Consider the following 16,069-nt stretch of genomic DNA (forward strand, 5'->3'; position numbering starts at 1 on the left):
CTCCCTAGGAGAGGCCATGCCCAGGGCAGAAAGCCCTGCAGGTGCTGGAGCGCGTTCTGAGTGACCCGTGTCGCTGTGACCCACGTTTTCCATGGCGTGGTCATGTGCCATCTCTCAGGTGAGCGTTATTTGTATCACAGGATGGTGAATAGATGGGAAACTTAAACTACGTGGACGGGAAGTGGCGCACACAACCTTCTCTATGCCTCTCACGAAGTGCAAGTAAAAATCCCGGGCGTTACAGGCAAGGAGACAAAGTCCCGGGAAGGGGGAAGGCGGGCTGCCTCGCATATTCCAGACGGGAGGTGAAGCAGCACTAACGGGGAAATGCCAGTAGGTGCACAAAACAGAAAGGCCCCGCAAGCCTGCTCCCAGCCAAGGGCCCCGGAAAAGGGCAGCCTAGCAAGACAGAAACTCTCGGACAATAGCGTCTCAGAAACCTGTGGCCGAGTCTGCACCAGGGACGGCACCCACCCCGCCTCTCAGCCATGCAGTTCATCCGCAACGACAGGTGAGCAGGCAGGAACCGGAGCCGGGCCCCGACGATCACGCACCCAGAACGAGGCGGCGGCGGCTCACTAGCCTCGCAGGCAGCAGGGAGGCCGCCAGCAGCCGCACGGGCTCCAGGCTCCAGGCAGAGCACCAGGAGAGCCCCGGGTGTGTGGTCTGGGGCTCGTGCGGAGACATCCACCGCCAGCTCCTGTGCTGGCCTAGGAACGAGTCCCTGGGACCGAGGAGCCCCCTGGCCCCAGCGCACAGCTTTCCCCGCCTGGAGCTGATAACAGAACCCTCCGCCAGCAGCGCGAGGTGCACGTGTTAGTGAGACTGCACGAGTGACCCCTCATCCACAAGGCGAGGCCTGAGGAAGCTGTGGTTTCAGTGGACCTTCACAGATGGTTCTGGCAAAACCACATAAAACGGCCCTGGCCGTTTTGGCTCAGTGGATAGAACATCAGCCTGTGGACTGAAGGGTCCTGGGTTCGATTCCTGTAAAGGCCACGTACCTTGGTTGCAGGTTCCCCGGCCCTGGTCGGGGTGTGTGCAGGAGGCAACCAAATCGATGGGTCACTCTCACTTCCATGTTTCTCTGTCTCTCCCTCTCCTCCCTCCCACTCTCTCTAAAAATCAATGGGAAAGTATCCTCGGGTGAGGATGAACAAACGAGCCCACACGTAGCAGGAAGTGGAAGAGAAGGACGCGGCCTCTGCTGTAGCTCGAGGACTGGAGCACCAGCGATGACACAGGACGAAGCAGTCGCTTTGGGAACAAGCGCTGTGTGCAGCGACGCGGCCCGAGAGCAGCGCAGGCTGGCAGAGCGCTGGGGAGGGGCGCCTCGCCAGGTCCGTGATGGTGAACGCACAATCCCCTTCGCTCATCCACTCCACTGCTCCCTCGTAATTTCACTGCTAACCTGGAGTGCCGAGAACTTAATTTGGATGATGGCTAAAATGCAGCACTATCTTCCTATGTTTTACTTGCCGGACTTGGCTTAACGTCTGCACTCAACTGTCCTCCCGCTGGCGTCTGTTATTAAAATATTTTGAAATGTGCGTGTGCACTTGTATGCTAGTGCTTACCAAGGCCAGGTGTGCAAATGCTACATATATACGCATGTATGTATACATATACACACATACATATACACGCATACATGCTACACACATATGCACACACCTGTTAACATATATGTATGTTAGTGTGACCATTACAACTTACATAGTAGAAACTATCATTGCCTTCGTTTGACAGATGGGGAAACTGAGGGATTAGAGACTTTATGCAGCAGCCATCTGGAGCCAGCCTTACGTTTACTGAACATCTTCCATCGGCTTAATTTTTCCTGTGGTCAGTCCTTCCGTCCAAAAGGCGCAGAGCGGCACAGCCCTTACCCAGTCTCCCAGCCTGCTTCCCCCTCCGCACACGTCTCGGTGATCTAAGCTGACCTGCAGCTCATAACCTTCACATTCGCAAATCCTTCCGTGTGCAGCACTAGGACCCACTGAGCTCCACTTTTTGCTAAAAGCTGAACTCCTGGGCATAAATTTAGAATGTCTGAAAGGCGCAACCAGGCACTAAAGCTACTTTCCTCACCCCAAGGCGCAAGGGGAATTCATACACTATTAACAAAGGGAATTCATACACTATTAACCGCAGTTGGCAGCCACTGCGGCTGAGTCAGACCCACACAGCACAGCTCCGGGCTGCTCGCACCTCTTCCAGAAAACAACGACCGACGCTACTCTGGATTGGAAAGGTCTGGACCTGCCGGGTAGGGTAAAGCTCGGTCCTGTGGGCGGGGCGACTCCACGCAGCGCATGCACACTGGGGTCGGGCAGTTCCCTGGACTTGACTTTCAAAGAGCATCGCTGCCCTGCCGAGAGGAGGGCAGGCCCGGGCCAGCCAGCTCCGACCTGAGCTGGGGGCCGCCTGCTCCTCCCGCAGCTGCTGGGACAGGGGAGCCGACTCTTTGACTTTAATTGTAAGTGAATTTCATCCGCATCACATAGAGGAAGGAAGCAGGTGAAAATTAACACAGAAGCCACAGTTCCCATCTAATACTCTGATTTCGATTCATATTCCAACTCACACAGTTAAACGAATGAAAACCACTCAGAAATCGGCAAGTTACCTCGAATGCAGCTCCGTGCTGCCGTTGTTGTATTTGCTTCCCCTTTCCCAGACACCGAAGTCAGGCACCCGGTAAACCCTCTCTACACAAAACACCAGGTTCTGAATAAAAGAGACCTGGAAGAAAAGAAGCGAAACGTGAGGACACGGGCCACAGCAGATGCTCAGATCCTGACGGAACAGTGACGCCCCATCTGAAACCAGCCCTCTGACGAGCTGAGATTCCCGTGCCGCTTACAGCGCTGTGAACACTGTGGTCCGCCTGCTACTCTCACCTCGGGCCTAAAGTGAGGAGCTAACATTACACCACACGGAAGAAGAGCCGACATGTCAGTGCCCCACCACTTTCTTCAGCGATGGGTTACGCAGCTCGCCAGGGCTGCGCATCTCAAGGATGAAGACAAACAGAAAGCTCTGCTTCTTAGTGGGTAACAGTTGGAATCACAAATGCCCATATGAGATGTTACATATTCTAAAACAGCCGTGGGCAAACTACGGCCCGCGGGCCGGATCCGGCCCATTTGAAATGAATAAAACTAAAAAAAAAAAGACCGTACCCTTTTATGTAATGATGTTTACTTGGAATTTATATTAGTTCACACAAACACTCCATCCATGCTTTTGTTCCGGCCCTCCGGTCCAGTTTAAGAACCCATTGTGGCCCTCGAGTCAAAAAGTTTGCCCACCCCTGTTCTAGAACCTCGGCGGTAAGAAGGCATGTCTCAGTTCTGAAACACGCCAGTCCCCCGTGGGGTCGACCTGGAGTCTCACTTCTATTCCTCCGCATTCTAATCCCCCACTTTGCAGAGCCACGGGCACCCCTTCTTATAAACCCAGAGCTGACGGGAAGGTGGGGGGGTGGGGGGCAAACAAAAGCCAGGCCACACGGCTTCTGCATAAAACTTTCAGACGCCTGATGACGTTTACACTCAGAACTGTGACAGCAGAGACCATGGTCCGCTCTTATTGAGCTCAAGTTCACTCATGTTCACGCAGGCATTTTCTAGGGGCCCCTGGTCCTGATTGCAGGGTCTTGTTTAGTCATTGCGTCTGGTTCAATGTGCCCAGCTGCACACATCTGCCCCCTTCATCACAGGCCCCCCTGGAGTGGAGATGCTACCGCACCTCTGCCGGCACGCACAGCGGCAGCCGTTCTGAGCCTTCGTGTGTCAGAGCAAAGACCGTGTCTTAAAAGGAACCTCATCCCTGAAAGGCTCTATGCAGCCCATTTACCGCCGTGGGACCCAGATTCAGCCCCCAGACTCTGCAGTTACCCGGGATTTTAAGTGCACATGTTGAAGGCTTATTGAAATTTTATATCGCCAGATAAAACCTACAAGGCCGAGAAAAAGTATAAGAAAACAAGGGGGAAAAATTAAAGAGAAAATACCAAAATTGCTTCAGTATGGATAAGCCATATAAACAGAATGCAAAGCTTAAAGCAATATCGTATTTATAAAATCCGTCAGTTGACAAAATTTAAAATGAGCCACAGCAGATATTGAGAAAGCAAAAAACAAATGCTGAAACTTGAAAATGAAAATAAAATACCGAACGAAACAAAGCCGCCACTGACCAGGCCTGTCACCGCCATGAGTGACGCTCACGGGAATCGCGGGCAGCCATCGCGTGGGCTGCTGCTCACTGTGCACGGGCCCCGCACTGGTCCCGCCCGGAGCCGCCCCTTCTCCCGGCTTCGGGCGCCTCCTGGGGTGGGGAGTAGGGGAAGCTGGGTGGGCGGGCTTCTCAATCAGTCACGCTTCTCATATTTGTTTACATTTAGGAGGCCGCTTACGACTGGTCTGAGATAGGAGTCCCCACCCCCTCCGCGACCCAGAATACCTGAATTCCAATATTTCCCAATGTCATTAAAAATGAGGATGATTTAGATGAAACAAAAACATGCAATTCTTGGATGAATCGAACAGAGAAACCTTAGTGGTTATTGGTAATTTCTTCATATCATCCTTTCTCCTTTGCTATTTCTCTTCACTTCTAAATAGACTTGGCTTTCTGTAGAGCTGCATCTGGAGGGACCTAGGAGACTGAACACCACGAGGGGGCAGGACTGCAGGCACCCACGTCCCAGCGTCTCGTGTGCCCACTGAGGGTCCTGGCAGTTCGTGTCTGGCCATGTTTTCCCCGCAGGGGTCACAGACGAGGAAGAAGGACCAGTCCACACAGCACGCCTCCTCTTTGGGGATCTCCCACTGCGTGTACCATCTCAATAATAAGAGCTTGTGCTCCCACTGCGTGTACCGACTCAACAGTAGTCGGCTGCGGACTGAAGGGTCCCAGGTTCGATTCAGTAAGAGCCTGTGCTCCCACTGCATGTACCATCTCAATAATAAGAGCTTGTGCTCCCACTGCGTGTACCGACTCAACAGTAAGATTCTGTGCTCCCACTGTGTGTACCATCTCAATAGTAGGAGCCTGCGCTCCCACTGCATGTACTGTCTCAATAGTAAGAGCCTGTGCTCCCACTGTATGTACCGTCTCAATAAGAGCCTGTGCTCCCACTGCGTGTACCTTCTCAAGAATAAGAGCCTCGCCCTAGCCGGTTTGGCTCAGTGGATAGAGCGTCGGCTGCGGACTGAAGGGTCCCAGGTTCGATTCCGGCCAAGGGCACATGCCCGGGTTGTGGGCTCGATCCCCAGTGGGGGGCGTGCAGGAGGCAGCCGATCAATGATTCTCTCTCATCATTGATGTTCCCCCCCCCCTCTCTCCCTCCCTCCCTCTCTGAAATCAATAAAGAAATAAAAAAATAAAAAAAAAAGAATAAGAGCCTGTGTCTGCCTGGGCTCAGCTGAAAGTGTGTCGCAGGTGTGTGTGTCCAGCATTACCGCCCATGAAAGAAACGCTCCTCAACTCTGGGTGGTCTGGGCAGAAATTCAGTTCAAATTTCCAAGAAGAATAAGAGCATGATATCTGTCTTTTGAAAAACATCCAGAACCCTACTGAGAGGCCCGCAAATGAAAATAATACAATATGATAAAAGTATCTCTCTACTTGTAAAAGGAGGGTCACAAAAAGGAATGATGTAAAAAAACAAATAATAACAGAAAATCTGCAAATGCTATTGTACTTTCTTTGTTACTAAAATATCCTGAAAGCTTCTATTTCAGATCGCCTTAGAGCCTTCACAGGAGTACAATTTCATAACTTGCTACATGTTTGTTCATTTCCAAAGTGCTGAGCATTGAAAATGTAAAGACTTTGATCCAATATCCCAAATCCAGTCTCTGATTATATGAAATGAAGAATAATCCATTTTTTATTAAACAAAAAATGAGTTTTAAAAAGTAAGATAAGAGAGATCCTTGGAGATGAAATTCAGTGCTAAAGAATTGAGGAGCTCGGCCGGCGTGGCTCAGAGGTTGAGCGTCGACCTATGAACCAGGAGGTCAGGGTTCGATTCCCGGTCAGGACACAGGCCCGGGTTGCGGGCTCCATCCCCAGTGTGGGGTGTGCAGGAGGCAGCTGGTCCATGATTCTCTCTCATCATTGATGTTTCTATCTCTCCCTCCCTCTCCCTCCCTCTCTGACATCAATTCATTTTTTTTAAAGAGCAGGAGGAGCGCGTACCTCATCGGTGTTGTAGATGATCTGCAGCCCCGAGGAAATCATCTCCACCAGGTAGAGGAGGTAGAGGGACACCGCGTTGATCTGAAAACAAGCAGCACGGGAAGGGTTACAGGGGGCAACAGAAACGCTGTCATCAGATTCCTTGTAAAAATGAGACGACCAGCCCTCCGCTCTCGCTGTGACCGAACACCGTTTCATCCCCATCGTGACATGACGGAGCTGCGGCTCTAGCTCCTGATGAAACCCCAGCTTCCGGAGGAAACCCACCCCCTCAAGTCCTCGGGCAGTTCACCTGGAGGGACAGCCGCAGGAGGACGCGGAGAGGTGTTTCTACGGCAGTTGTTTTCAAAGACTCACTTTCAGACTTGGGGCTAACGCACGCCTGCGGGGCACCGTAAACACTGCACCGTAAACACGCCTCCTTCAGAGGGCGCGGGACTCGGGGGCAGCGGCAGGCACTGTCCGTTTGACTCAGCGGGATAGCAGAGCCTTTAAAATCCATGTGTGAACAAATGGTTTATAAGCAAACGAGTTTCCTCCTTTTAGTTTATTGGTCTATTAAAGACAGACAAGGGCCTCGTCCAAATGCAGGCGGCCACACAGAAAGACACAGGATGCTGGTTTTAAGGAATTTAGATGGACGTGGCTTCTGAGCGGCCTGTCTCAAGGGCTGCATGCACTGCCAGCCCCCAAATATTTATTCCAGCGCTGACACTGGCACGTCAGAAACGGCTTCAGAGAGGTTCTATTCCCACGGACAGCCATTTAGGGCTCCACCTCCAGGAGCCCTCTGCTCCGACTTCCGGGGTGCTTCTGTGAGAAACGATCAGTAAGTGACAACTGCAAAGGGACTGCCAAGTAGCTGGTGACCAGCATTTCTTGAACACCTACTATGTGCCCGGCACTGCGCTTCAATTCTGGGATACAACAATAAATGAGGGGTGAACATCTGAAAACCCTACTTCAAGTAGGAAACACTTGCCAAAGCAAGAGGTGCCTGGAGCCTAATTATGTGAGAGCCCTAAGAGAAGGCTGAGCAACGACATACGCGTAGGCTCCTGGGTCCCATGTACGGATTGGTCACAAGTAAGTACCGGAGTCTGTGCTGCACAGAATGGGGACGCCGCGCTGTTTGGAGGAGTCACACTAAGTAAGACATTTCTGATCGTTAGAAAGAGGGCAACTATAAGAAGGTCTTATTTTAGCACCAAATAATGGGTAGTAAGTATTCTGCCCTCCAGCTCGAGAAACCGCAAGAGGAGCAGGAAGGAGACGCATTAAGGATAAGGAGCGTGTATGGTATCTGGGTCTCAGGGACAGGCAACAGGAGGTCCAGCTGAGAGCAGCGGGCAATTTTAAAGCAGAACATAAAACCCTGCAGCGTGTTCTTAGCCCCGGCACCGAGGTTAATACATTATAAAGACGAAACTCAGACTCCAGAGCCTCTGGGGTGTCGTTTCAGTGATATGTTTAGCTGTATGGGAAACTGACATATTAAAAATGAACTGCTGTGGAACAGGAACTTCTGATCTGCCGTGACGGCCCTGTCGATGGTCTTTTATTCCCTGGTTCCTAAGTGTCGAAACTCTTTCAAGTTTGATGACAGGTACAAGCTTCCGTCACAGAAAAAAGCTGTAAGATCTGCCCGACCGGTGTGGCTCAGTGCTTGAGCGTCAACCTATGAACCAGGAGGTCACGGTTCCATTCCTGGTCGGGGCACAGGCCCGGGTTGCGGGCTCGATCCCCAGTGTGGGGGGTGGGAGGGCAGGAGGCAGCCAATCCATGAATCTCTCTCATCATGGATGTTTCTGTCTCTCTCCCTCTCCCCTCCTCTCTGAAATCAGCAAAAATAGATAAAAATGGCTTTTAAAAAACCGAGTGTTTCTCCTTTAGGTGGTCCTAACATCACAACCTTTCCAGCTGCCCTTTTTGCTTGTGGATTCAATATTCAGCCCCATAACTAACCCCGCCCGGCGGCTCCCAGCCATCCGCGTCACGCTGGTGCCCTTCCACCTTGAACATTCGTGAGTCGCTGCGAGGCCTCGAGCCTCCTCTGCGGGGAGGAGGGCAGGCCCGTGTGTCTCCTCACCTGCAGGTGCCCGTACTCCTCGTAGGAGAGGACCTCGTCCCCTGTGCGCACGTTGAACACGGAGTGGAGGCAGGTTGTCGGGCGCGGGTCCTGCTTGAACTGCTGGACCTGGAAGCAAAGGCGACAGGTACACAATGCTCGCCGTTCACGTTCACGGCCAAGCTACGGATCCCAAGTTATTCCTCGTGGAAGGTGTGAGCGAGGAAAGTTACCGCTTGTAGGCAGAGGGCGGAACAAGCCAGAGACGTGACTGTTTCTGAAGAAACAAAACAGGCAGAACCCGTAACTGCTGACTGGACGGCGTCAACCGGCCGTGGGTCCTGACGGGGATTTCACGGACCCAGCAACGCGGAGGAGCAGGACTGCCGCATCGTGTCCCACTGACCGCGGGGCGCTGACCTGACACGCGGTGACAGCGCTGCGGGCCACGTGCGGAGTCAGTGAGCGCCGAACGGGAATGCTGCTTCCTTCTCCGAGGGCGCGAACGCAGCCCGGCTCCTGTCCGCATGGCTCCTTCCCTCCCACCCGCTCCCCTTCCCAGGAACGCCGTCCACACCTTCCCTTGCTCGCTGGACGTCCACTTTAACGTCTCAGAACACGACGTGAACACTAAATGCCCCAACAGGCCCGCTCCAAGGACAACAAAGCCCGTCTCCTCGTCTCGGCCATATTCAACTTGGCAAACACTGGCGGATGCGGACTGCATGCCAGGTGCGGGCTCGTCCCCGCGGGCACCCGCTGGACAGCAGCGGAGGGTGAACAGGACGGCACGTGACTCAGTGGAAAAGCAACGGGGTTCTCTCTCTGAAAAGATGTGAGAGAGGCCTGGCCAGTGGCTCAGGAGTTTGAGCGTTGACCTAGGAACCAGGAGGTCACACACAGTTCGATTCCCAGTCAAGGCACATGCCTGGCTGTGGGCTCCATCCCCAGTAGGGGGCGTGCAGGAGGCAGCCGATCCATGATTCTCTCTCATCACTGATGTTTCTCTCTCTCCCTCCCTGTTCCTTCCTCTCTGAAAGCAATAAGTACATATTTTAAAAATAAACATTACTCAGACCGTAACTGCTGGCCGTGGTCTTGGACAACACAGATAGACATCCGTGTGGTCCCTCCTTCCACACACCATGATTATCATCTCAAACACTGTCCTGGGAGCTTAGACCAAAACATGGTCAAATCAGAACAAAAGCCATCTTGCCTGCTGGGTAAGTACCTATCGAAGGAGATGGTCTGATCCGTTTAATGAAGTGGCTGCCGCAGCTGCCGGGCGGCGTTTGTCATTTGTCTCCGAGACACACAGCACCCGGCAGAGAATTCACATTCAATCACTGCGTCGGGGGAAAGGCAACTGCTAAACGATTCAAGATGCTCAAATGGAAAATCACGTGCCTCTGCTTTCAGCCCTAAAGCTGCTAAAAGACAAGTAATTTAACATTTCAGACAAAAAATAAGGCCCAGACTCTCTCAGCTTTGGAATGCAATGGGGTGAGTTGCATGTGAATCACTGACAAAAAGCTCTCGTGAAAGCAGCCAAAATCAAGGAGACATTAATTCGTGCTTTATGGCGTCTGACATCTGGCAAGTAAAAGTGAGGAATGATTAACACAAAATTTGCTCGGCTAAGAAAACCTAGAGCCTTAGCCGGTTTGCTCAGTGGTTAGAGTGTCGGCCCGCGGACCAAAGCAAAGATTTGATTCCCGGTCAAGGGCACGTACCTCGGTTGCAGGCTTGATCCCTGGCCCAGGTCAGGGTGCGTGTGGGAGGCAACCAACCGATGTCTCTCTCTCACATGGATGTTTTCTCTCTCTCTCTCAATGCCTCTCTCTCACATGGATGTTCTCTCTCTCTCTCTCTCTCTCTCTTTCTCTTCCCCCCTCTTCCCTCCCTTCCATTCTCTCAAAAAGTCAATGAGAAAATATCCTCAGGTGAAGATTTTTTAAAAATCTAGATTCATGTTTTCTCTGTCTCTATTTTATTTGGCTTTTCTGAAAATGTGTCCTTGTAAATAAACAGCTTCTCATTTAGGAAAAGGTAACAGTACTGTGTCCTCTGTTCCCAATGTGTAGCCTTAAAACATGCACTCAGGTAGGAAAACCCATCTCTCAAGGCAATCCTGCGAGAATAAGCTTTATGAAACTTTAATGGTTTCTCATGAATTGGAAATTACTTAGTAGCGTTTTAAGCAAACAAATGTTTAAGTCGATAAAGACAGTAGCGTGCACGCCTGGTGCGAGGCAGATCCCGCCCCACCTGCAGACTGAGCGACAGCATAGGAAGGCCTCTCCTTAGTGAGCGGGAGCGGGAGCGGGAGCAGGAGCGAGCCGGTGAGAGGGGAGGCACAGACGCCGAGAGGGAACATGCATGTCAGCAGGTGAGCCCTGAGACGTGCAAGACGGCAATAGCCTGGAGTCAGCTGCTCTCCCTCCTGCAGACCTAGGACCACCCCTCACCCCCTCAAATCCATCCTCAGTTCACAGCCTCTCTCGGGTCGTGTTTTTGGAAGTTACGTCGGGAAGCGTGTCTTATGACGAGAGATCAGTGGAAGTAGAAAGCCTTCGGCTTCCTACGCATGGTTTCACCTAAGAAGACGGAGAAGGCCAGCCGTCCGGGCAAAGCACAGCCAGTGAGCCCCACACAGGCTTCCTTCGGCTTTACAGAAAGGCCGAAGCACACAGTTCACGTTTTCCAATACACAGGGCGACATGCCCTACTGCTGCGGCCCGGCCCCTGAGGGTAGGTGAGCACCAGGAAGAGGCGGAGGTGAGGGAGGCAGCGGGTGGGGGGAGGGGGGCTGCCCAGGTTCAGGCTCCCTGGGTCAGCCCCGCCCAGTCATCCGGGGACTACAGTAATGCCCTCCAGCCCTGCTCTGACAGGTGTGGGAGCAGGAAAGATCACAGCAGGAAAATGCTTAGAAGCTTTAAGTCCGGTGCTCTGTGGTCTGCACAGACTCCTCATCCAGCCCTGTACCCTGTGGTCTGCACAGACTCCCAATCCAGCCCTGTACCCTGTGGTCTGCACAGACTCCCAATCCCACCCTGTACCCTGTGGTCTGCACAGACTCCCAATCCCACCCTGTGCCCTGTGGTCGGCACAGACTCCCAATCCCACCCTGTGCCCTGTGGTCTGCACAGACTCCTAATCCCAACGTCGTCGCATTGCCTTACAGCTCGCCGATTTTAACGACCGGCCACGTGCACACAAGGAAAACACGCTGAGCCCCTGTCACTGAGGGCTCAGGGCCGCTGAAGTCACACTCAAGCTGCACGGGAAAGACGCCGTCACTGAGGAGGCCGGGTAGTGAGGGTGAAGAGTGTTTAGGAAGGAAATGAAGAGCTGACTACAGCAAACCACAGAGAAAAGCCTCGCTATTACATCCTTTCCCTCGGGTCAGCGATGCTCACTGAGACCTACCTGCTCTCAAGGAGGTCTACCTCCTGGGGGAGAAGTTGGATTCACAGACGACAGGCGCTCAGGAAACAGTAACTGTCAGGTACACTGTGCACTTCACACGCGTAGGAAAAAACAACGCGCATGGTAAGCGCTTCAATTATAGATGACACGCTCTGCGACTCAGCGTGTCAGCCTGACAGAGCTGCATTCCAGGCCTGAAAAACCTCATTGATGTTTCTATCTCTCTCCCTGAAATCAATAACATATTTAAAATACATATATATTTTTTTAAATGCACTTCTAAACCTTTACACTCGTGACCTGCAGAGTCGGGTCTCGGCAGACAAATGACAGGTGTGTCACGTGTCCCTATTACCAGCCTGCGACTAAATCTACTTCTTCTGCGAGGGACATGCTCTTGTTGCCATATTTTGATGGCAGAATATAGGTGATTTTCTTTTTAAGTTTTAACTTCAGATATAGGTCTTAAAAAGAAAAGGTACCATCCCATTTTTTACCATTCCAAGCATAAATTAAAACAATACAATATTCACATGATAAAAACATGCAAAATGCTACATACCCAAGACTGCCCGAGTAATCACTGGTGTGCACCTCTGCAATGAGCCTTCCGCCTGGGTGACACACTCACAGACACTTATTATATTAGGACCCGGGACACAGGCATACAGGCAAGTAGGGAAATACCTCATTATATGTGTATGGTGCTTTGCCGTTTACAAAGCTTTATTGTGTATATTATTCCTTTAATTTCCACAATGACCTATACAGTCTGCTATTTTCTTTGTAAAATATATTTTTATTGATTTCAGAGAGGAAGGGAGAGGGAGAGAGAGAGAGAGAAACATCAATGATGAGAGAGAATCATGGATCAGCTGCCTCCTGCACGCCCCCTACTGGGGATGGAGCCCACAACCTGGGCCTGTGCCCTGACTGGGAATTGAACCGTTACCTCCTGGTTCATAGGTCGGCGCTCACCCACTGAGCCACGCCCGCCGGGCCGGTTGGCTGTTTTCTAAGTCTGTGATTCCTGTCTTCTTTACAGGTAAATGAAGTGTTATATTTTTAAGTGACGTTTACTTAAGCCAGAGTATTCACATGTGCAAAGGGAATTTTTAAAAAAATATATGTTGTTATTGATTTCAGATAGAAGAAGGGAGAGGGAGAGATAGAAACATTGATGATGAGAGAAAATCACTGATTAGCTGCCTCCCGCACGCCCTCTACTGGGGATCAAGCCTGCAACCCGGGCCTGTGCCCTGAGTGGGAATCAAACCGTGACCTCTTGGTTCCTAGGTTGATGCTCAACCACTGAGCCACACTGGCCGGGCCCAAAGGGCATTTTCAGGAGGGTTTTCTCCAGTACTGTAATAGCGGGTAAAATACGGATATTGAGGCTCCCGAGAAACGCCTTATCGAGCAAACACCACATGCAAAATGCAAACAGACTGAAGCCTGAACAGCAACTCCCGACCACCCTCCGCGAGGGCTTCTTCGAAGGCGGTACTTTGGGGCCGTGGCTGGACAGGCAGGGGCCGTGCTTGGCTCTCTGAGTGCCTCCCGCTCGGGAGAGGCTGCTGTGGGCTCATCACTCCGGGGGGCCGAGGCCCCAGCCCGGCCGGCGCCTCACCTTATCGGCCTGCCGCATGTAGCAGTACAGGATCCCTCGCATGCACTTCACGGCCGAGTGCTCCAGCTCGTGCGTCCGCCCCTTGTCGTCGTCGATGCGCCTGGGCGGGAGAGATAGCTCAGGGAAGAAATTGGAAAGGGATTTGGGAAGGGAGCTGAGCTTCCGATAATTACGTATTTAACTATCTGGCTAATCCCATGTTCTGGCGACATCTACTAATTCTCTAACGGTGAAGCTCCATCTTCCCGGCAGATGCAGAAATGCTGCCAAAGAAATATAAAAATCCCAGGATGAAACTTGTGCCGATTTCTCCTTCTTTTAAGGACGGAAGGCAATTGCTCTAAAAATAGCAGACGTTTTCCACACGGAATTGGCTCAAATTTTAAGCGATATTTCTATATTTGAAAAATCTACCAAAAGATATTTTTAAAACTCATTGTTACAGGGTAGAGGCAATTTTTAATATTGATCCTTTTAGGTTATACAATGGCCACTTGATTTCTGAACCCTCCATACAACTCCATTGATATATCTCTCCCCCTCTCTCTCTCTCTCTCTCTCTCTCTATATATATATATATATATATATACACACACACTAGTATATATATGTTTCATGCTAGTACCATACCGTTTTGACTATTATTTTACATTTTGATTTGTATTATAGTATTGACATCAGGGAGCCTGATCCCTCCCTCTTTGAACTTCCTCAAGATTTCTTTAGCTACTTGGGATCTCCTGTAGTTCTGGATGCATCTTAGGATTCGTGCTCCAGTTCTGAGAAGCAGCCGCTGGTCCTCTAACAGGGCTGCATGCGTCTGTATACGGCTGCAGGTGCCAGGACAGCTTAGCAATATCAGTCCTTCCAGCCCGTGAGCAAGAGGCCGGGGACTGGGCTGACACAGGAGCCCTGTGGCCTTGACTTATCCCTCCACGTACTTGTATCTTCTCCCAGTTCCTTCCTGTGGCAGTTCCTCCTGCCAACACCTAATGCTGATCTGCAGGCCCAGAGGTGAGGAATTACGCTCGTGAAACATTAAAACCAGGCCCGTGTCAACCCTTAGGCAGACGGGAAGGTGCCGTGAGTCCGCAGCAGAGCCAGGGACAGCTCACCCGGCGTCCTGGGTGCACGCCCCTCCCTAGCGAGGGACAGGGCCTGCCCCGCTCACCTGTACGCGAGGGCCACGTAAGCCACTGCAGCCAAGCTTTGTAGCCAGTTATGACCACAGAGGAAATAAAGGGCAACATAAAATAGATATCGGAATCCTGACCAAAGGAAGTTGAATTAAGGTAAAGTTGAAGCAAACAAGCAAAAATACTTACTGTAAGGGAGACAAATAAATCAAATGTTACAGTTTCTGCCCTTCCAGTCTAAGCATATGGCATATGAAGTAAACTGACACGAAACACAGGCATTTCCACTTAGTTCTGAGGGACAAAGAGGGAACCTCCCCCCACACACACACACACATACACACATATACACACACACATATACACACACATGCACACATGTATACATACACATATACACATACACACGTATACATACACACGTGTATACACACGTACACACACATATACACATACACACACATATATACACATACACCCACACATGTATACATACACATACACACACACACACACACACACACACACAGACATAGAAACACACATGTATACATACACATATACACATACACACGTGTATACACACGTACACACACACATATACACATACACACACATATATACACATACACCCACACATGTATACATACACATATACACACACACACACACACACACACACACACACACACACATAGAAAACAAAGCAACAGCAGGATAGGGACCTGACATGAGTGCCAGTGACCCGAGGTCACCGTCTGTGTCTCGATGACATCGTTAGAGACGGTTATGCGAGGTTCAGGGCTGCCCGGGAGCCAGGCCTAAGTGAATGAGCAGCGAGCCCGTCCACAAACCGGGCAAGCGCCCTCAGGAAAGCCTCTGGAATGTTCCCGAAGCCTGAAGGGCACCAGGGACCCCGGTGACAGCGCTACAGTTATTCCAGGACTGATGTGACTGCTGGCTCCTTCTGCAGCCCCAGCACCCCATGCGGCCGGCACAGAGCGGCCTCAGCGCCGCCCCCCAGAGCCCAGTGAGGGGCATGACGCTGATGCCCAGCGCATAACTGAGGGGAGCAAGCGGAGCAAGCGCTGGCCCGAGGGCGCGTCCCCGCCGCTCACCGATCCTGTAGTAACGATCCAGCTTCTCCCACAGACTCTCATGGTCGGGCTGCAGAAGGTGGATGCTCTTCAGAGGTTCGTAAACGGAGCCTGCGGGGAAGGAGCCTCGTCACCCTCGGTGCTTTCACCCCGCACCCCAAGGAAGCCGCAGACCGAGCAGCGTTTCGTGCTTACGGGCGAGCGATCGTATCTCACTACGGTTCGCGTTTTGGGTGGAGAAAGGAGAGAAGAAAGCTCCCCTGTAGCAAGTCCGAGGGTCTGACTGTGGGGAGATCCCGCCCCCTCACCCGGCAGCCACCAACAACTCAAACAGCTCTCCTGCTCAGGTGCCCTCACTCGCCCAACAGTTTCCCTTCCGCCTGAGAAATCCGCCTTCTAACCTGCCCTGAGGTCCGCGCTGCATCCAAATGCTCAAGCCGCACCAGGCAGCCTTCTGCCAGCCGCTCACCCACCACTACTCGGGCGCAGGCAG

General features: G+C 51.8%; 1 protein-coding gene across 1 annotated transcript in view; it reads right to left on the reverse strand.

The window, feature by feature from the left end:
• PHKB (phosphorylase kinase, beta) overlaps positions 1–16,069 on the reverse strand; it is a 63,418-nt gene that overhangs the window by 36,450 nt on the left and 10,899 nt on the right. The window contains exons 2-7 of the mRNA XM_014528409.1: positions 15,598–15,687; positions 13,993–14,267; positions 13,344–13,460; positions 8,303–8,410; positions 6,214–6,294; positions 2,630–2,745 (exon numbers count right to left, since the gene is read on the reverse strand). Coding sequence (XP_014383895.1) covers positions 2,630–2,745; positions 6,214–6,294; positions 8,303–8,410; positions 13,344–13,460; positions 13,993–14,267; positions 15,598–15,687 — 787 coding nt within the window. The remainder of the gene's footprint in view (positions 1–2,629; positions 2,746–6,213; positions 6,295–8,302; positions 8,411–13,343; positions 13,461–13,992; positions 14,268–15,597; positions 15,688–16,069) is intronic.

The sequence above is a fragment of the Myotis brandtii genome, unplaced genomic scaffold (assembly GCF_000412655.1).
Source record: "Myotis brandtii unplaced genomic scaffold, ASM41265v1 scaffold633, whole genome shotgun sequence".
NCBI lineage: Eukaryota > Metazoa > Chordata > Mammalia > Chiroptera > Vespertilionidae > Myotis > Myotis brandtii.